The sequence below is a fragment of the Danio rerio genome, chromosome 21 (genome assembly GCF_052040795.2).
Source record: "Danio rerio strain M-AB ecotype USA chromosome 21, GRCz13ab, whole genome shotgun sequence".
NCBI classification, from domain to species: domain Eukaryota; kingdom Metazoa; phylum Chordata; class Actinopteri; order Cypriniformes; family Danionidae; genus Danio; species Danio rerio.
In genome coordinates this window covers 8,577,501-8,600,591 of record NC_141041.1, presented here as the reverse complement: position 1 = coordinate 8,600,591, position 23,091 = coordinate 8,577,501, and the positions used below count along the sequence as shown (strand labels likewise).

Genomic DNA, 23,091 nt, shown 5'->3' with positions numbered 1-23,091 from the left:
GACGTCTGTATTTACTGTATGTATACATATATACAGTTGAAGTCACAATTATTCACACTCCAGTGATTTTTTTCTTCCTTTTTTAAGCTAGAAGCCGAAACCCTTCTTAAACTTGGCTTTCGTCCCAGGACATCTGTATATACAGTATGTGTCTATATAGGTAAACTCACAATTATTCGCCGTCCTGTGATTTTTTTCTTTCTTTTTAAAATATTTCCCAAATGCTGTTTAATAGATCAAATAAATTTCACAGTATATCCTATAATATTTATTTCTTCTGCAGAAAGTCTTTTTTTTTTTTTTAATTTGGGCTAAAATAAAAGTTTTAAATATTTTCAAAACATTTTATGGTCAATATTATTAGCCCTCTTAAACAATATATATTTTAATTGTGTACAGAACAAACTATTGTTATATTACTTTCCTAATTAACCTTGTTAGGACTGAAATCTGACGTTAAAGTCCCATTATGAAGAGCGGCAGGCTGGGAAATAGGAAGCTGATAAGGAGTGAATCCAGAAACGGGAGTACAGGGTCAGCCCGGAGATCAGGTGATGAAAGAAAACGGGCTTGAAAATGATCCAGAGACCAAATAAGCAGGCTAGGGATCGACATGCAAGGTAAATCCAGGTATTTCTTTCTAATACGGCATAATCTCTTGAAGTAGTGGTGATAGCCAGGAGCCGAATCCCCTTCTTAAACCCGGCTTTCGTCCCAGGACAAGAAGACACGCGTGCAGGCCTGACCTACGCCCACTCGCCTCCATGTCATTGAACTCACATTGGCTCCATTAGCACACATAATCTAGCGGTGGCCCGTTCCCTCGCTCTCTCGCTCTCCGGCTCGGCTGTTTATGGTGATGTTATTCACGCCTGGCTATTTCACTGTATCGATCACAAAAGCCTCCGGCGTAATCGAAAAAAGAAAAAAACAATTACAAGCTTTGTGGAGAAGTGTAATCACTCCAAATTGCATTATTAAAAAAAGAAGAAAAAAATGTAATGCATATTATTACCATTCACACGATTCGGTAATCATTTATTTTTTAAAAGCAGATTGAAAAGGGGAGCAATTAATTTGGTCTTATTTCGCCCCTGTGTAAGCATAATGAACAACCTGCAATTTAATCTGTATAATGACATGCCGGAGCCATCATAATGTGCACGCACAGTGAGTGTGTATTCATGTTCTTGCTAAATATTGTTGTTTTTTCGAGGAAAGCAAACACTATTATGGCATGTGTCTGTTATACCTGATCTAAGGGATTTAGTGCTACTAATGTAGAATAAAGGTACTGAAGGTACAGATTTGTTTAATCCTCAATGTTAATTCTGCTGTATATTATTTGCTCTATAGTGTATGCAGTGTGTATGTGGTGAATTGTTACCAGAGCTGGAAGTTTGCAGCTTGTGTGGAGTCATTAAAGTTCACACCGATGGACACTGTTACTGATGCCTGCGGCTCTAGACACTCTAAAGCGGGAGAAATAGAGAGGGAGAAAGAATATCTGTCACCTTTCTGGTTGAAGATTCAAAACCATAAGATCAATGTAATATAGAGTGATATAGACAGATAGAAAGAAGGAAAGAAAGAAAGAAAGGAAGGAAGAAAACAAAGAAGAAAAAAGAAAGAAAAAAAGAAAGAAAAGAGTGAAAGAAAGACCATAAGATTAATGTAATATAGAGATAGAGTGATATAGATAGATAGAAAACTCAAATGAATGAAGGAAGAAAGGAAGAAAGAAAGAAAATAGTAAAGAATGAAAAGAGTAAAGAAAGAAAGAAAGAAAGAAAGAAAGAAAGAAAGAAAGAACAAGAAAAGGAAAGAAAAGAATAAAGGTTTGAAGAAAAATAATGAAAGAAAAGAAAGAAAGAAAGAAAGAAAGAAAGAAAGAAAGAAAAAAAAGAAAGAAAGAACAAGAAAAGGAAAGAATAAAAGTTTGAAGAAAAATAATGAAAGAAAAGAGTAAAAGAAAGAAAGAAAGAAAGAAAGAAAGAAAACAAAGAAAGAGAAAATACAAAAAAAAGAAGGACAGATGAAATAAAGGTATGGAAGATGAATGGAAGGAAAAGAGAAAGGAAGAAGAGAGTAAAAGAAAGATAGATTCAAAACCATAAGATTAATGTAATATAGAGATATAGACAGATAGAAAACTCAAAGGAACAAAGGAAGGAAGAAAGAAAGAAAAGAGTAAAGAAAGAAAAGAGGAAAGAATAAAGAGGAAAGAATGAAAGAAAAAGATTTAAATCCATAAGAATAATGTAATATAGAGCTAGTGATATAGATAGATAGAAAACGCAAAGCAATGTAAAAAGAAAGAAAGAAAGAAAGAAAGAAAGAAAGAAAGAAAAAAAGAAAGAAAGAAAGAAAACCGACAGAACAAAAAAGAAAAGCACAAAAGAATAGGAGGACAGACAGAAGAAAGAAATGAAAGATGAATGGATGCAAATAATGAAAGAAGAACTGAGTGACTGTAAAGACAGGAAGAAAAAGGTGAATGAAGTGAAGAATGAAGGAAGGAATGGAGGAAAAACAAAGAGAAGGAAGGAAGGGAAGAAGAAAAGAATTAAGAAAAGGAAGAAAGAAAAAGAAAGAAAGAAAGAAAGACAGAAAGAAAGAAAGAAAGAAAGACAGACTGATAGAAGGAAGAGCAGATTGACTGCCGTGAAAGCGCAACACAGTGCAGAAGTATAGAAGCTTCATCCATTCTCCTCTTTCTTGCCATGAAATCCATCTTTATGATGCTTCAACCACACAAACACGCTTCAATTTAATGTAAGAAAAGCCAGAGCGGTCCTGTGAATGAAGAAGAGCTGTTTGATCACACATATACACACACAAACACAGAGGGAATGTGTGTCTGTGAGTGTGTGTCTGATGAAAGTTCTTCTGCTAATCAATACAGTGCCTGAAATCATATCAGCTGCATTAATACAGCGAGAAGCAGGAAACAGGTGTGTGTGTGTGTGTGTGTGTGTGTGTGTGTGTTGACTGCCTGTTTAACTAATATCTGTGTAAAACAGCTGTAACATTTTACATTTTTCTTCCCTCTTAACAATTCTTAACCATATTACAAATAATCATGCTTTCTATAAAGTGGATCATGGATTCTATAAAGTTTAGAAACTTTGCATGTTTACTTACATACTTTACTATGTGTCCAATGCAAAGAAAGAAAAAAAAAAACAAAAGAAAAAAAAAACCACAGTATTTGAAGTGAATCAAAAACATTAAGCTGTCCCAAGACATGAATGGACATTGATCATTATACTTTTTAGTTTTTAAACAACTTTGATGAAATGTTTTGTAAATAATATAAATATACAATAATGTTGAAACTAAAATGAGACCAAAACAAAAAATATACAAAAAAAAACAAAACAAAAACAACACAAAACAAAATAAAAAAAACATATACAAAAAATAAAACTAAAACAAACCCTAACAAAAGACAAACCAAAAACATTATTAAAATGAAACAAAACGCAAACAAACAACTATTCAAAATAAAAAACACAACACAAAAAAAACAAACCAAAAACATGAACAAACCCAAAAACATAGCTAAAACAAAACCACAGTAAAACAACACAAACAGCAAAAACAAAAAACAAAAGCTCAAAAAACTTAACTCAAAAAATTAAAACAAAACAAACAACATAAAGAAACATAAAATCAAAACAAACCTTACCAAAAACAAAACTAAAACTAAACCAAAAAACTATACAAAATAAAAAACACTAAAAAAAGACAGAAACACAAAAGCAACACAAAAAACTAAATTAAACAAAAAACAAACCAAAAACTAAAAAAACAAAACAAAAACCCAAACAAAACAAAATCCAAAAACACACACAAAAACTAAAAACAAAACAAAAACCACAATAACTAGAAAACAAAACAAAAAACGAAATTAAAACAAACCCAAAACAAAAACTAAAACAATAAATCTATTGAAAATACAAAACAAAACAACAGAACACAAAATCAGAAAATCAAAAAACTAAAACAAAACAGAAAACAACACACAGAAACAAAATCAAACCAAACCCACCAAAGAAACAAACAAAAAAACTAAAACTAAACGAAACCACAAAAACAACCCCGAAAAAAAAAATACAACTAAACAAAATCTATACAAAAAACTAAATATAAAAACAAAACGCAGACAGACCTAAATACTGATCGACCGATCAACAGACAGACAGATAAATAGACTGACGGACAGACAGACAGGCAGATAGGAAACAAAGTAGTAGTTGCAGAATGTGTGTTGATATGTAAACAAGGTTGTTAATATTAAAAAAAAAAAAAAAAAAATATATATATATATATATATATATATATATATATATATATATATATATATATACATATATATATTTACATATATATATATATATATATATATATATATTTACATATATATATATATATATATATTTACATATATATTTACATATATATATATATATATATATATATATATATATATATATATATATATATATATATATTTACATATATATTTACATATATATATATATATATATATATATATATATATATATATATATATATATATATATATATATATATATATATATATCTATATATATTTACATATATATATATATATATATTTAATTACAAGGTTGGGCCAGTTTCCGAATTTGTACTTTAAATTCTTATTTTAAAAAAGCGCTATACCAATAAATGTTTGGTTTTCAATGCTGTTAGCCATTTACACTCACCGACAGCATTGAAGCAGTGGATGTTCTGTGCACAGGAGCTCTTTTGGGAGATGTGGATGTTCTCCAGCGGCTGCTCACTACTGTTGCTCAGTGTCAGCTGCAGAGACACCATGCTGCTGTCATAAATACAGGGCTGCCGGGTGAAGCGGTATTGGCCGGACAGTCCTTTACCCGTCATCCTGTGGAGCAGCTCATAGGATGTTTCCGGCACAAACACTGGAGAACTGGCCTGGAGGGAAAACACACACACAAGAGACTAAGTCAAACTAACAAGCAGGAAAATACAAAACAATAAAGATGAACAGAACTTTTTTTTAAAATTAAAACTAAACAAAAAACAAACTAAATTGAAACAAAACAAAACGAAATTATACAGAACGAAATCGGAAATGGAACCAGAGACAAAACTGAAACTGAAAATAGAACCAAACAGGAAATGAAACCAAACCGGAAACAAAACAAAACAAAATGAAACAAAACCAAACCAGAAACAAAACAAAACTATAAATGAAACCAAACTAAAAACGAAACGAAAAAAATAAATAAAAACTAAATCGAAAACAAAAACAAAACTAAACTAAAAGAAACAAAACAAAATGAAGCCAAATAAAACAACATGAAACCAACCCAAAAAGGAAAGGAAACAAAACAAAACACGAAACAAAACCCAGAAATTAAAGAAAACCCGAAACAAATGCAGAAATAAAACAAAACAATTTGAAACAAAAATGTAAATGAAACCAAACCAGAAAAAAAAAACATAATAAAACAAAACCGGAAACAAAACAAAATTAAACAAAACATGAAACAAAACAAAACCCAGAAATGAAACAAAACCGGAAATGAAACAAAACAAAACCCAGAAAAGTAACAAAAATACTGAAACGAAACAAAACAAAACCAGAAACAAAACAAAAAAGGAAAAAAACAAAACCCAGAAATAAAACAAAACTGGAAACAAAACAAAACAAAAACTTTTATTATATTTTGTTGCTGCCTGTTTGCGGTCATGTCTTGTACTGTTCCAGTCATATCCCGTGCTCTGACTTCCCTGGCCTGCCAGTCTGAAGTTTACGTGGCTTGCTGCAGTATCTAGCTCTGGTTTTGACCACCATTGCTCTGCTCTTGGCCAGCTGTTCATTTTGGTGCCATTTTGTTCCTACCACTGGCTTCCCTGTGTTATTGCCCCTACTGTTGGGACCTTGTCACCCTCTTGTCTGTCTACTTGTGCCTAATTCCATCAATAAAACCCTTTGTATTGTTCATTGCTGAAACTGGGTACGCTTTCTTGCAACCAAACGTGTTTGTGAAAACATTTTATTTTGCAACTGATGAAATAATATTTAAAAAAAAATAATATATATATATATATATATATATATATATATATATATATATATATATATATATATGCATAGTATGTACAATAAAAAAAGAAGAGACCTTTAAACACGAACAATGTTTTAATCAGTTTTTAGATGAAAACGTTACGAAACCAACCTGATTTTTTTTAATCTGCTAAAATGTTTAACACTTATTTGGTATAACATGGTAAAACAAGAGGAAACCTGTATGAAAACAGTCATTATTTTAGCAATTAATCACAAGCCAAGTAATAAAGTGTGTCCTTTCAAATTTAGATTTTTGTGAAGGAGAAGTGCCTCAAGGGTTTGTATGCGGACCAGTAAAGTTTTCATTGCTTTTAATTTAGTTTTAATTGGTACGATACATCGATTCCAGGCTAAAGTAATGTTTTTGTTCTTAAAAAATATCTGTATAATTCTGGAAGAGTTGTGCATGTATTTGTACAATTACCCAAAAACTTTAAAATCTAAAAGTATGTGCTTTCACATTATGAAGTACCGCAAGGTTCCATTTGTGGACTGTTTTAGCACAATAAATGTACTATTACTGCTAAAACACACCAACACCCGATTTTGATCTTATTCAGTAAAAAGAGATCTGCAGAATTCTGCAAAAAGAATTTAAGCATGGTAAAATGTGTGGAAACCTGTTTGACAAGAGTAATTTTTTCCCCCGAAGAAATTAAAACATTTAAGACACACACATGCGTCCTTTAATATGAGATATATGAGGAGTATTTTTGGATAAAAAAGTTTTAAACTGGTCAAAAACTTAACGGCATAAACATGTACAATTAAAAAAAAAGTGTAATATGGGATTCTGAATTTTAAAGTACCTCAAGAAGATACCTGTGAAGATGGTATTGATAACGTAAGTTTATAAATAGAGGGGAGCGTTTATGGAAACCAGTATGAAAACAGTCGTTATTTTTCCAATTAATTACAAGCTAAGCAAAAACGTGTGTGCTTTCAAATTCAGATTTTTGTAGAAGTGAAGTACCTCAAGGGTTTGTATGTGGACCAGTAAAGATTTCATTGCTTTTAATACTGGTAAGATGCATCAATTCCAGGCTGAAATAATGTTTTTATTCTTAAAAAAATATCTGTATAATTCTAGAAGAGTTGTGCATGTATTTGTACAATTACCCAAAAACTTTGAAACCAAAAAGTATGTGCTTTCACATTATGAAGTACCGCAAGGTTCCATTTGTGGACTGTTTTAGCACAATGATTGTACTATTACTGCTGAAACACACCGACACCATGACTTTAATCTTATTCAGTAAAAAGAGATCTGCAGAATTCTGGAAAAAATAGTTTAGGCATGTTAAAATGTGTGGAAACCTGTTTGACAAGAGTTTTTTTTCAAAGTAATAAAAACATTTAAGACAATGCAAGCTAAGCAAAAACGTGTGTGCTTTCAAATTCAGATTTTTGTAGAAGTGAAGTACCTCAAGGGTTTGTATGTGGACCAGTAAATATTTCATTACTTTTAATACTGGTAAGATGCATCAATAACAGGCTGAAATAATGTTTTTGTTCTTAAAAAAAAAAACAAATTCTACTACGTAGGTGCTACAATAGTACTAGTGGAAACCAGTGTGAAAACAAGAAATCAAGAAATGTCAGTACATGAAATGTAAAACATACAAACAATATGCAATCATGGAGATGGAAATAAAAAGATGAGGTGGAGGATATACATCCATTTACTTGCACACACAAACTAAGGCCGCCATCAGTCCATTTCCTCCGCTTAATAAGCCCCTTTTAACTTTTCATCTTAATGTAAAATCTCTGAGAAACAGCTGAAGATGACGGAGAGGCATAAGGCTATTTTCATTATAAACACATTAGGGGAAAACCTTAGTAAATGCTTATATAATGTTAGAGTAATGCTGAGCTGTTCTTAATGCCATCTTAGGTCATTTAGAATATCAGAAGAGTGGAAAAATAGTTGATTTGTACATTTTGTATCTGAAATGTGCCTGGATATAATGAATTTATTAGGCCTGGATTTGTAAAAAGTTCCAATCTGAAAATATTTCTTCCAGACAAACAAAGAAAAATTAAACAATTAATTTGTTTGTTTGTTCAATCATCGCGTCAATTGGTCAAAATAACAACTGTTTTATGGAAAATGATTATTCCATTAAATATTACTTTCTTAATTCTTTTGAGAACAATTCACTGGCATTGTGTTGTGTAAAAACGAATGAATAAAAAAATAAATGAAAATGTAGGCTTATTTCAATTGAATAAATGAGTCTGAACACATTCCACAATTTTGGTTATTATATACAAAAAATATTACTGTTAATAACTTTCATTTTAAATTTAGATGAAATGTCATCAGCAGAGGTGGGTAAAAACGATTTACATTTACTTCGTTACATTTGCTTGAGTAAAATTATTGGGTAACATGTACTTTTTGAGTTAATTTAAAATATGTACTTTTACTCAACTAAATTATTACAGAAATATCATTACTCTTACTTGGCTACATTTGGTGGTGTTCCTCCGTTACTTTGAAATGATAACAAATATGATTCATATGACTTGTTCGCAAATATCGTGAGGCGCCGCATTGGAGAGGTTGTGTCGCGAAAGGTGACTATAGAGATGCATCTCCCGCTTTTGGTTAGAGCGCGCACCTGTGTTGGAATGATGACTGAAGTCGAGGAAGATGTGCGAGTTTATACTACGCCATGGCCATCTGCGGTTACGAGAGGACGGTCACAATGTCTGTGCAGTGAGCTTATCGGACCAGCTCACCGCGGCCTAAAGTTCAGTCTATGTTTTCACTCCAAGATTCAACATCGAACTGACATCGCAACATGTACATGAACTACAGCTCCATCCTGAAAAATTACGAAGAGGTAAGTGTCAATATTATCATAATTTGATCCATATTAATGATAACTATGCAATAACTAAAAAAAGTGCTGTATAACTGAATAACTGTGTATATATATATATATATATGTATGTGTGTGTGTGTGTGTGTGTGTGTGTGTGTGTGTGTGTGTGTGTGTGTGTGTGTGTGTGTGTGTGTGTGTGTGTGTGTATATATATATATATATATATATATATATATATATATATATATATATATATATATATATATATATATATATAATTAGTCCCCTTGTATATTTTTATATTTTTCCCCAATTTCTGTTTAACAGAAAGACTATCAACACATTTCTATAGTTTAATTAACTGATTTGATTTATATTTGCCATAATGACAGCACATTAAGTTTGATTAGATAATTTTCATGATACTAGTATTAAGCTTAAAGCAACATTTAAAGGCTGACCAGGTTAATTCGTCAAGTTAGGGTATAATAAGGCACCTTGAAATTGTTTTAAAAACATTAAAAACGGATTTTATTCTAATCGTTATAAAACAAGTAAGACTTTCTCCAGAAATAAAAATCATAGAATATACTGTGAAAAATTCCTTGCTTTGTTAAACATTATTTGGTCAATATTTAAAAACAGAAAAAATTATAATAATAATCACAGGAGGTCGAATAATTTTGACTTCAACTGTATGTATGCATATATATATATAGTAACTATTTACTTGAGTAATTTTTTTATCAGATACTTTTTTACTCGAATAACTTTTAAGATTGTTACTTTTACTGTTAATTGAGTAAAAATTTCAGCAAGTACTTGTACTTTCACCTGAGCATAGATTTCGGATACTCTACTAACCTCTGGTCATCAGTAATTAAAACAGAATGAAACTCAAATAATGTTCTGCACACAACTATAAATCATAAATCCGGAAAAACAGAGAATTTGATAATAATAATAATAATTTATCAATATGTATTTATACAACAGTTCTGTCTGGTTCTTGAATCTGATAGGCTAATAGACGTGAGATGTTAAACCAATCTCAGCACTCAAACAGCTTCTTCACTCTTGTGTATTACTCCGCCCACACTAGGATTTAAGAAGGACTATACAACTCACTATTTGACAGATATTACAGCTGTTGGACAACATAATGTACTTTTGAGGCTTTTGTAGGTGAGAATGTAGTTGTTTAGATTGCAACTTTGCAGTTTATTTTTAAGGACAGTGCCCATTTTAAAATATTTATAATTTCAGAGATTCAGTGCATTTACAGCCAAGTCTGCCATACTGAGCAGAGCATAGATGGTTGACATTCCACCACAAGATAATGACAGAGACTGCGTAACAAGGGGAGGAAGAACAGTAAATTTCAAACTACAGCTGATCAAATCTTTATAAAACAGGTAAGTGACATTGTAAGTCGATCTCTCTCTTGTTGATATGTTGTAGTGCTGTATTCATACCATGGTAATCTAGTAGTGCTTGCTTTGCTTTGGCTTTTTTAGGGTTAATTATTGTGATCTAACAATTGCAACAGAGAAATACTGGGAAACCTCTGTAGACTGATGGCATTTCATGCCGTTCAGCCTTAAAAACTAAACATAATCACCTGTTTTGTCATCACTTTTCATATTATGCTAGATAATTATTGAAATACTAGCTCTGAAGTAACGTTTGCAAATTAGCAATGGTTTCTGCTGTTCTGACCGTCAGCGACAGATGTGAATGAATGGTGGAAGAAAGTAGTTCCTCGTACAAAAAGATTTTTTTAACTTTCCTTGTTTGATTATATTTTTAGTTATACGATTATGGCGTTGAACTGTTGTACAGTATAAACGCAATATTACACTCGTAGCAGTGCGATATAGCTGTATATCGTCACTGGTGGGGCACTATGGCACTCGAGCCAACGCACATTCCCATTGCATTAAATGCAACACACTTTTGTAAGTATTCATTCATTTCCCAAAACAATTATGTTTAAATATATGTTATGATATAAGTTACATTTTCAGCATCATTATTCCAGTGTTCAGGGTCACATGATTCTCCAGAAACCTGATAACTTGCGGCCTTGTTGCTTAGGAAAATTTTGTATTATCAATGTTGGAAGCAGTTATTGAAGAAGATTTCTATTCTCTCAGTGTGAAGTATTTTCTAAGTGTAAAGCAGTTAATTTTCTCTTCACAAAATGTATGTAGTGTTTGCAGCAAACATGCCAGCGTGTGTTAAAAATACTGTGTAAGATGAGTATGCCTGCACAGGAGCAACACTAGGAGAAGGCTGAGTGACTGATTGTGTAGAATAACTGAATATGTAAAGCACTGATCATATATGTTAAATACTTCTATGAAGCTATTTGTGTCAGAAGTTAGAATGAGTAACACATTATCAAGTTATTATCCTATCATAACAATGTATGTAAACACTTAGTTCCTTTGCATAAGTTGCATCTATACTTTGCTGACATAGACCTGTAACATCTCTGTTGACATGAGCTAGTGGGCTGAGAGCCAAGAATAGCAGGACCCCTTAGACTAGAAAACCTATTCAAAAATGGTCAAAAGTTAAAAAGAGACACATAGGGGTGTGTCAAAAACATAAATAAAGGAAAAGGAGCAGGAGAGACTTTAGAAGGTGTCCAGGAGAGACTTCAGAATGCTCTGGGGTCTGCTCTGCTCTTTCTCGGCTTTATTATGGAGAATAAAGTCTATTTTCTGATATTCAAAACCTCTGGTCTGATCATTTCTAATTGATAAGAAGTCAAAATTTACGACATTATGCAATTAAAACATCTGGTGAAAATAATTCATTCATTTTAAGATTTTTTAATTTGAATAAAACTTTAAAGAAGAACACTATTTATTCAAAACAGAAGCCTTTACAACACAAACGTCTTTAGTCACTTTTGAACACTTTAATACTGTTAAAAAATCTTGGCACCTTAAATTATTTGGTTTAGTTTAATTTATTTAGTTTTCCTAGTACTCTCAACGTGCGTTAATTAAACTTTGTATAACTTACAAAAATTAGTTTAAACCTGAATAACTTATTAAAATAAGCTAAAGTAACTTAAAAAAATGTTGTCAGTACATTTTTTACAGTGAGTGCATAATTTATTTCCTTTGAAATCAATTTTAAAAGGCAGTGCATGATACTGAGCCAACAGCCAATAAAAATAATCATCAGCGGTCATATTGACAAAAATAATTGGATCCCTGATTCACAAACGACACTAGTTGTCTTCAAGTAAATCCCTATAATGGCCTAAAGAGAAGAAAAGGCCAAGCGTCATGCCTGAATCGGCTGCCATCGATATGACGAGTGTGGAAAGAGCGCTGACGTCTCAATGCATTATTCCTGACTCTCTGGATTCTCTCAGCTCGTGTGACAGCAGAACAGATCGGTGGCGGATGGCAGTTTTCTGGCTCTGCACGGCACTGCTGAACACCTGGACAGCGATGACATTTCTGCCTGCAATTTATTTATTGGCTGCGGTTCGGTCTTCAACACTAGCAATCCCTCCGAGTTATGGATTCCATCTGCAGCCCAGTTTTTTTTTTTTTCATAGTGTAATGAGGGATGCTATAAAAGCTAAAAATAGTGCAATGGAGCCAAACTAAAAAAAATGCAAAGAAAAAATTGAATGCATTCAGATTCTGAGCATAGGAGTGACTCAAGGCTCCATTTGCAGACAGGGAATTTTTTCACTGCTGCTCAGATATGAATGTTTTATGATTGGAAAATTACATTCAGCGGCCAATTTATTAGGTACACCTGTCCAACCGCTGGTTAGTGCAAATTTCTAATCAGCCAATCACATGTCAGCAAATCAATGCATTTAGGTATGTAAACATGCTCAAGATGACCTGCCGCAGTTCAAACCGAGCATCAGAATGGGGAAGAAAGCTGATTTAAGTGACTTTTAACGTGGCATGGTTGTTGGTGACAGATGGGTATGAGTATTACAGAAACTGCCGATCTACTTCGATTTTCACGCACAACCATCTCCAGGGTTTACAGAAAATGGTCTGAAAAAGCGAAAATATCCAGTGAGCGGCAGTTCTGTGGGCGCAAATGCCTTGTTGATGCCAGAGGCATCAGACTCCTGTCAGCTAAGAACAGGAAATGTATGCTACAATTCACACAGGCTCAACAAAGTGGACAATAAAAGATTGTAAAAACTTTGTCTGGTCTGATGAGTCTCGATTTCTGCTGCAACATTCGGATGGTAGAGTCAGAATTTGGTGTCATCAACATGAAGGCATGATTTCATCCTGCCTTGTATCAACAGTTCAGGCTGGTGGTGTGATGGTGTGGAGGATAACAAAATAAAAATAGATTTACATAAACATTTGTTAAACTGAGTCAATACAGCTACACACTCAACAACTTAAAGGTTTAATAAATTACTGATTTTTATTATGCTGATTTCATTGTAAAAATACATTAACTACATTTCATATCGATTATATGAGATTATTGATAATAAAAATGAGATACATTTTTTAAAAGTCGTTATTAAACTCCAATATAAGGTTAAATATACTTAAAATAAAATAGAAAAATTATACACTTCTAAAAATTATTATTAAATGGCAATACTAAGTTAAATATGTTTGAATCATATATAAAAATATTTACAAATTAAAACTCTAAAAATGTAAATAAATATTTTCTATAAATATATAAAATTTTCAAAAATCAAAAAAGTTGTTCATATAATAATAATTAAGCTTATTATTATTATCATTATTTTATTAGTACAGTATATCATTATTATTATTATTAATAAATAAAATTGCTATACAATATTTATTCTTATATGTATTTTATAATATTTGAAATACACATTTTATTAATACTATATAATCATTATATTTTTTATATTGATGGAGGATTTAATATTAATAATTGTAGATGTTTCCCATATTAAATATTTTAATTTAAAATACCCTGTCAGTTTAGTAGATTGTAATACTGACGTTATATTCAAAATATACAATTTATTTAAGAATTTATTATTATTATTATTGTTAATATTGTTAATTATACTACAACTACTACTACCAATAATAATAATAATAATAACAATAATAATAATAATCGAGGCAGTGGCGCAGTAGGTAGTGCTGTCGCTTCACAGCAAGAAGGTCACTGGTTCGAGCCTCGGCTCAGTTGGCATTTCTGTGTGGAGTTTGCATGTTCTCCCTGCGTTCGCGTATGTTTCCTCCGGGTGCTATGGTTTCCCCCACAGTCCAAAGACATGCGGTACAGGTGAATTGGGTGGGCTAAATTGTCCGTAGTGTATGAGTATGTGTGAATGTGTGAGTGGATGTTTCCCAGAAATGGGTTGCAGCTGGAAGGACATCCGCTGCGTAAAAACTTGCTGGATAAGTTGGCGATTCATTCCGCTGTGGCGACCCCGGAAAAATAAAGGGACTAAGCTGCCAAGAAAATGAATGAATGATTAATTGTGATTAAACCTAACCCAATTTTAGAATATTTATGTATTTATAGAAATTATTTATTTAAATGTTTAAAATTTAAATTTTTAAATATTTATCTATATTATTTACACATATATTATATTACACTTAGTATTGCCATTTAATGATTACGTATTACTTGATAATAATATTAATTATTAATATATATGTTTGTGTATGTGTGTACTTTATTATTTTTGTTTAATAAAACAACGGTAATATAAAATTATTATTTTTTTATAAATGACTTTAATTGAACATTATATAAAATAAAATAATTGTGGACTGAAATGTAAATGTTGAGTAATAAATATTACTAAATTAGAATACTTGGTTAGTGTAGTAGATTACTATAGTTAGTAGTAATATAGTAGTAGATTATTATATTTAAAAGATATAATTTATTAAAGCATTTGTTATTATTATTATTATTATCAGCATCATTATATTAGTACAGTATATCATTATTAAATCATTATTATATGATTATATAGTACAGTATATCATTATTATAAAGTGTATAATATATATATATATATATATATATATATATATATATATATATATATATATATATATATAAATAAATTTTAATAAATGTTTCTCATATTAAATATTATTAATTTAAAATAGTCAGTTTAGTAGATTGTAATACTTAGGTTATATTTAAAATATATTATTTATTAAAACATTTATTAATATTATTATAATTATTAATATTAATACTGCTGCTACTACTACTACTACTACTACTACTACTACTACTAATAATAATAATAATAATAATAATAATAATAATAATAATAATAATTACTTAAGCATTAATTATATTTGTATGTGTATGCGTGAAATTTTTTACAAATTATTATTTTTTAAAACAAACATAATACAAAATTATTATTTTTACATAAAGCACTTTAATTGAACATTATATAAAATAAAATAAAATAATTTTGGACTTAAATATAAATGTTAAGTAATTTGAATTGACCCTAATATGAACATAACTTAACATTAACAAAATATTTTAAAAAAATAAAAGCTATGGTGTTGAATAAGTAGAAACGTGTGAATGATAAGCGTTTGAATTCTGCGGAAATCTCCAGCGCTTCTGCAGGGACCTGCACATCATCCACAATCCCCGTGACGGACGGCGCAAACCGAGACCAGACAAACCAAAATAAAATTGCTTTGAAAACCTGACAGAATGAATGAGTTGCTTTATCCCAAAAACCGTAGCGTTATCCCAACACAACACCTGAAAGCACCTTTAGACGTGTCACATCCTTTTCCAAGCGTCTAACAAAAACCCAACACACACACAGCACAAATTTATAGCCGTGCTTTTGGAAGTGACAAACCTTTCTGTGTTGATAAAAGTAGCCGTAATGTTTACAGCGTCAGATTTACCACACAGAAACGCGTCCGCCGCTTCATGATAACCGCTCCTGTCAGCGTCCTCAAGGACTGGACGAGCCAATATACAACACATCGCTTATGATCACCAATATAACACACACACTCGCGCCCTATAAAGTGGTCAAGTCCGCTGGGCACTGGAAGAGTAAATAACCGGAGGGGGAAAAGAGTAACCTTGACCGCCGCGTCTGGATCGGACACGTCTCCGGTGTGAAGGGGAGCTTGATTGAGGAGCTCTATTATGGATGAGCTTAAAGGAAACCTTAGTGATGGATGACAACTCGCTCTAGTCACCTTCACATATCCCAGCATCCTCTCTGTCCAGCTGCCGCACCGATCTGCTGACAGATGCAAAACACATGCGGCAGAACAGAGAGAGAGGAGGGAAAAGGAGGATAAACGGAGGACATGTACGGAGGAGAGAATTAAAAATCTATTCTCTTGAAATCTCTTCAGGTTGTTTATGAGGTTGTCCGGAAGACAGAAATGTCATCGGGTGAAATTCACATGGTGTGCATTGATCCTGTCCAATATTGTCAATTGTGATTAATATTGGAAAAGATAAAAGAATATACGAAGGAGATTCCTTTGTGTACACTTTAAAAAAATGTTGGGTTTAACAAAATTGATTTGTGTCGGGACAACATGAATTAACTTAATAGTTTTTGTTCAGTCTACTTTAATTTGTAGAAGCTAAGTTAAGTTGTCCCCCCCGCCCCCACTAAAAAACTCAAGAATTGTGTTGTGTCAGCTCATGTTAAATAAGTAGTTTGAACAAATGTCCATTTTTTTGAGTGTAGTGACAGTAATATTTGAAAATGTTGCTGACTGAATCTGCAGACTAGAGTTGAGCGATGTCGACCAATTTGGCATCGTATGATGTCTAATGTGAAACATCACGATGGACGATGATATCTTCGTTGTAGGCGGCTGTGAATTAGTTATTTATGAATATTTAATTCATTCATAAAGTATTCATTATTTGTAGCCTACAGTTTCAACTACCTGAGCCGCATGGTCTTTGTTTTGCCTATGACCAAATCATAAATACAGATAAGTACCACCTGTCAATCACTTTTTTAGCAGGACTCTGGCATAAATAGGCAAAGTGATCTGTGTTGTTATAATGGCGTCGAAAAACTTAGTCGTAAAAAAAAGTGCACAACCAACAGTATCTGAGGTTTTCGCTATTATGACTAAGTACAAGCGTGAAAGTAGGGCTGCTCGATTATGGGAAAAATCATAATCACGATTATTTTGGTCATAATTGTAATCACGATTATTCAAAACGATTATCAGTTGAAGTCAAAAATTATTTGTCCTTTTGTGAATTTATTTTTATATATAAATATTTCCCAATTGATGTTTAACAGAGGTTTTTTTTTTTTTTTTTTTTTTTACAGTATTTCCTATAATATATTTTTCTTCTGGAGAAAGGCTTATTTGTTTTGTTTCAGCTAGAATAAAAGCAGGTTTGAATATTTTGAAACCTATTTTAATAGCTCGATATTATTAGCCCCTTTAAGCAATATATATGTATGTTTGATTGTCTGCAGAAGAAACTACTGTTATACAATGACTTATCTATTAACCCTAATTAAGCCTTTGAATGTCACTGTAAGCTAAATATCTTGAAAAACATCTAGTAAAATATAATGTACTGTCATCATAGCAAAGATAAAAGAAATTAGTTATTAGAAATGAGTTATTAAATCTGTTATGTTTAAACTGCTTTAAGCATCTTCACTGTATTTTTGATTTTATTATTGATTAATAATAAAAATAGTCGGCAGCAGCAGGAATACCGCACGCTGTCTCTTTAAGAACAGTGCGGCTCTGATATGGTTTCTCTTTCTCGTGTCTTTTGATTCTCAACTTGTTTGTTTATTACACAAATGAGGGTTACTATGAATAATCACTAAACACCGCGCTCTGACACAAATGTGCATGTACTTGACCATTAAAGCGCTCACATTAAGATCGGGTTAGATGTGTGTGTGCGCTCTGCTGCACGAGGCTAAGCGCGGCGCGCGCGCAAACACATACACACACACACACACACGCTACCTGTCCGAGGCTAAGCGCAGCGCGCACACACACAACAGCATGTGCTCTTTTGCGCTTTTAAAAATATGAAAGATGCGCATCCCGTGCTGCAAAAGTTACATTACAGCACATGCTTTTAGTCATTTTCACGTGGAACTGAGCTTTGCAGAGGCAAAGAGTTTGCACACGTGTACAACTGGAAAGGGGGCGGTGCGTGATGGAATAATCGTTTATCTCGATTAATGGTTTTTCATAATCGTTAAAAGCCAAAATCGAAATCGGATTAATTGCCCAGCCCTACGTGAAAGCGAAAGATTGAAGCAGTGTACTGACGCTGTGACACGTTACCTGATAGATTCAAAAGACAGAAGAGTCGTTAGACAGAAACAAGATTAATTAAATATCACATTTAAAAACTATGTTGAGACACGATCCAGCGGTACATCCTTGAGAAACTGTCCAACTCTGGGGTCAGCCATCCGCTGACTGCATAGAGCTTAGACGTCCACATATGCTGCAGCACGTGCCTTTTGCCTGTGTGTGTGTAATGCTAGTTGAAACGCCATTGTGGACGTGGATCGTTTTTGTTCTAAGATGTCATTTTAAAACCAAGATATATTAGTGTAAAAGAGCCTAAGTGTGTATTTTTCGTGAGCGTGTTGCTTCTGTGAGGCCACCCAGAAGATAAATTGGGTGAAATTCACATGGTGCGCATTGATCTTGTCCAATGTTGGAAGTCAACTGTGATTAATATTGGGATTTTTGTTTGTTTAGTGAAAATAAACACAAAGTAATACTACAAATGGTCAGATACTAAGAGAGTGATGACATCTCGGGCTACAAGACCTTGCGAGACTAAATCGTTAAGATTTCTCTTCGAGGTGAAAAGTTGTCTTGTGAGTTGTGATGTTATAATGGAGCGTGAAGCCTGGTTTATACTTCTGTGTCAAGTGACCGGCGTAACCCACGGCGCATGCAACGCCCGTAGCTGTGCATTTATACTTCTGCGCGCTGTCTCTGTTGGTCTGCATTAACACCTCCGAAACGCTAGTTGGCAATGAGGTGTTAATGCTCCTCTGTGTCGAGTTTCTTCGCTGCTGTTTTGTGTTTCCTGAACACTTCCTGGATGTACAAGTGGCTCAAACTCGCTCATTTTGAGGCAGGAACCGGCGGACGTGCAACAACTTTAACTATGAGGTAAACACAAAACAAAACTTTCCATCCGGAGCTCCTTCACGGGACTCCACACTTGTAAACAATCGCTACATTGGGCTCGTGCCATTCGCATGGCTCTCGGTCCCGCCCAGACTTGTCACCGCAACCAAGCCAACCAATCACAGAGCTTGCGCTACGCGTCGTTGCGACGTGTAGTTACATTTTAGAGAGGTGCACGTCAGTGACGCCGACGGCCACGGCGAAGGGCAATGCGTCAGCGCCGTAGCATACGCCGGCATTTGACGCAGAAGTATAAATCAGCCTTGAGGGTGAATTGAGCACTGAATATTGGAGGCAGGATTGGATTTGAGCCGCACAAAGTGCTTTGCACACACCTGGCAACCCAGACTGCCTTGGTTTTGCATGTCACTCAGTTGCTTGGGTGGGTGTGACCAAACAGCAACCTCCCGCTTTCCCTCGTGAAGCCAATACGAAACGTAACTAAAACGGCAATTCATCGACTGGCCTTTGGGGGCTGGCTCCAGGAAGTCCAGATGTTCACTGCCTGCAATGTTAAATAAGCCATATTTACAGCTGATATAAACTTGTTTACAGCCTGGTACAAAAGACGTTTCTGGTTCATATAGCTAATGTTACTCTTCATGACAACTGTGAGGAGGTGAATGTTTTATAACGCACCTGTTTTCTTTATATTAAGTTATATAAAGCCTGCAAAATTAAGGGTGTGGCCACTTGAGGGGCAGCTAGGTCTCGCTGTTTGCTGTCACTTCAGCTGATTCCGGCTGATTAGCTGCTGAACTCGGCATATACATCATATTTTTGTTTTGTTTTATGTGGCTTTATACAGTCAATTGCCTTTTGGGATTATTTCCGACAATTATCAGATGATATGGCATTTGTGCACTTAATTGTGTTTACAAACCATTCAAGAGACCTCCATTTCCCAGGTTAGTGAAGTTACAGTTGAAGTCAGAATTATTAGCCCCCCTTTGAATTGTTTTTTCTTTTTTCACAGAATAAAGCAGCAGAAAGTTTTTTCACAGAAATTTTCACAGTATGTCTGATAATATTTTTTTCTTCTGGAGTAAGACTTTTTTTTGTTTTATTTTGGTTGGAATAAAAGCAGCTTTTAATTAAAAAAAAAAACATTTTAAGGTCAATATTATTAGCCCCCTTAAGCTAAAAAAGTTTTTTTTATTAGTATACAGAACAAACCATCGTTATACAATAACTTGCCTAATTACCCTAACCTGCCTAGTTAACCTAATTAACCTAGTTAAGCCTTTAAATGTCACTTTAAGATGCATAGAAGTGTATCTAGTTTAATATTATGTACTGTCATTAAGGCAAAGATAAAAAAAAAACAATTATTAGAAATAAGTTATTAAAATTATTATGTTTAGAAATGTGCTAAAAAAATCTTTCTGTTTAACAGAAATTACTGGGAAAATAAGGGGGCTAATAATTCAGGGGGGATAAAAATTCTGACTTCTGTATGTAATATGATCACCGTATTTTGACCCATACACACACAAAAAAAGTCTAAAATCCACCCAACCATAAGCTCAACAAATTATGTACCGTACACACAATCATATCAAAATGCTCATATAGCACACACAAAACACTTTTGTCACATCCCTTCCTAAGCTTCGAATACACACAAGACTAATTAACAACCATGCTTTTGGAAGTTTCGAACTTCACTATTGTAAAAGTAACCGTAATCTTAACACCATACAGACCATTTTGAGAGATGTAAACAAAAACAATGGTCCCAAAGTACTTCCTGTTTTACTTTTTTAATTTCCATAGCTTCTGAGAATGCAAAATGAGCCACATATTAATAAATAATGTTATGATAGCTGAGTTATGATTAAATTGCCTCTTGTTACAGTTATAAAAAAGTATGATAACAAGCAGGAAATGTTTATGGCCCAATGACATGACCACATTGAAATGGTCTATATATAAAATCACTCTTTAGTTTAACGGTCACTTCATTTGTGACCCATATACAAAAAAAGTCTGAGATCCACCCAACCTACTTTCACCAAATCCTACGGAAAACACTAAACCATGTACTGTAAACACAATCATATCAGGATGCTCTTATAGCACACTAAAAAGCACTAGCAGTGAGCTCATGTGATTGACAGGGTGGCTGTGCGTCTTCACGTGCGCCTCTGCTTCACTGCTGAGTCATAATGAGGCCGGCACTGAGCGAGGCACGGGGTCAGCGCAGCGCCGCCGGCCGGCTGATGGGCACCAAATGAACAAATTATGACGCGGCCCCTGGATTGTGATGGGGTCAAACGCCCCCCACCCCTCGCTCAGCCCGCGCGCGCCCTCATTCGCCCCCCGCGCGCCCTACACTGACAGTTCAATTTCCCTGCGACGCCCCGCGTTCGGCCCCCATTCGCCCCGCGCTAATTATGAATGAAAAGTTATCAGCCGGCTCCCCCGGTGCGCGCTTAAACAGTATTTCAGAGCAGATCCGCACGTCAAAATGTTATTAGAAACGGGAGGAGCCGAGGCAGACAGTTCGCTCGCTGACCCCGGATCGGCTAAATACCGCCGCTAACCGTCCCAGAATGCATCAGAGTGCCTCTCTATTTCACACACCGTTATTTCATCTGGACCCCAAGTCGCGCACACACTCGTATGAATATATTTTCATACATCTGCATGCGCGCGGCTAAGAAAGAGCAGCTGTGTGACTGCGCGACACGCCGTAATGAATGGATGCATGTATGTGCGCGGCAGTGAGATGAGGTTTATCCAGCGTGACTAAGATTATAGCGGCCTGTAATGTATTTATGCATAGCATTGACTTTAAATAAGCCCTTTCTCTTTCTCTCAATCTCACCCTTTATTTGGGCTCTGATTAGCCTGGCCGCTGAGGCTCGTGGGTAGTATTCTAATGACCTGTGGATAACAGCTTCTAGCGGCGCGGCGGAGCGGGCCTGGCGGGCCTGTCAATCAAAAGCGGGCGCGCAGACACCCGCCCCAATGCTGAGATGCAGGTCAACGGGGCAAAGGCGCAGTGATGGACAGGAGGAGAATAGGAATTCTGACAGATGAAGGTTGGAGCCTGGAGGAAGTTTGAAAAGTTTACTTGGACTCAAGGATGTTGAGGATTGGGTGTTATAAGCAATCATAGTTCAAACTCAGAACAAACTCAGTTTAAGTAATAGTTCATTCAAAAATGAAAATCGACTCAGCCTTTGCTCAGCCTCAAGTGACTCTAAAACTGTTTTTTTCTGTTGAATAGAAAAGAAGATATTTTGAAGAATGTTGATAACCAGTACTATCATAGTAGGAAAAAAAAACTAGTGGACAAAGATTTCTTACATTCTTCCCAATATTCTTTTGTGTTCAATAGAAGCAAGAAACTTAAATAGTTATGCAAATATGCCTTTAATAGTAAAGGAATGGGCAATTTAGCCCCCCCTAAGAATTATTAGCCCCCTTTGAATTTTTTTCTTCTTTTTTAAATATTTTCCAAACAATGTTTAACAGTATGTCTGATAAAAAAAAAGTCTTATTTGTTTTATTTTGGCTAGAATAAAAGCAGTTTTTAGTTTTTTTAAACACCATTTTAGGGACAAAATTATTAGCCCCTTTAAGCTATATTTCTTTCTCGATAGTCTACAGAACAAACCATCATTATACAATAACTTACCTAATTACCCTAATCTGCACAGTTACCCTAATTAACTGAGTTAAGCCTTTAAATGTCACTTTAAGCTGTATAGAAGTGTCTTAAAAAATATCTAGTCAAATATTATTTACTGTCATCATGGAAATAAAATAAATCTATTTATTAGAAATGAGTTATTAAAACTATCATGTGTAAAAATGATTAAAAAAAAAATCTTCTTTGAAAAAATTGGGGAAATAATAAACAAACGGTTTAATAATTCAGGGGGGCTAATAATTGTGACTTTAACTGTATGTATATATATAT

General features: G+C 33.9%; 1 protein-coding gene across 6 annotated transcripts in view; it reads right to left on the bottom strand.

Moving 5' to 3' along the window:
• Positions 1-23,091, bottom strand: part of ap3b1a (adaptor related protein complex 3 subunit beta 1a) — a 762,544-nt gene that overhangs the window by 653,521 nt on the left and 85,932 nt on the right. For 4 of the 6 annotated variants that reach the window (XM_087300589.1, XM_087300590.1, XM_087300587.1 and 1 more), the window contains exons 23-24: positions 4,755-4,983; positions 1,388-1,472 (exon numbers count right to left, since the gene is read on the bottom strand). The exons of the other annotated variants lie outside the window; for them this stretch is intronic. In XM_087300589.1, the coding sequence (XP_087156715.1) occupies positions 1,388-1,472; positions 4,755-4,983 (314 nt within the window). The remainder of the gene's footprint in view (positions 1-1,387; positions 1,473-4,754; positions 4,984-23,091) is intronic. 6 annotated transcript variants of the gene reach the window in all.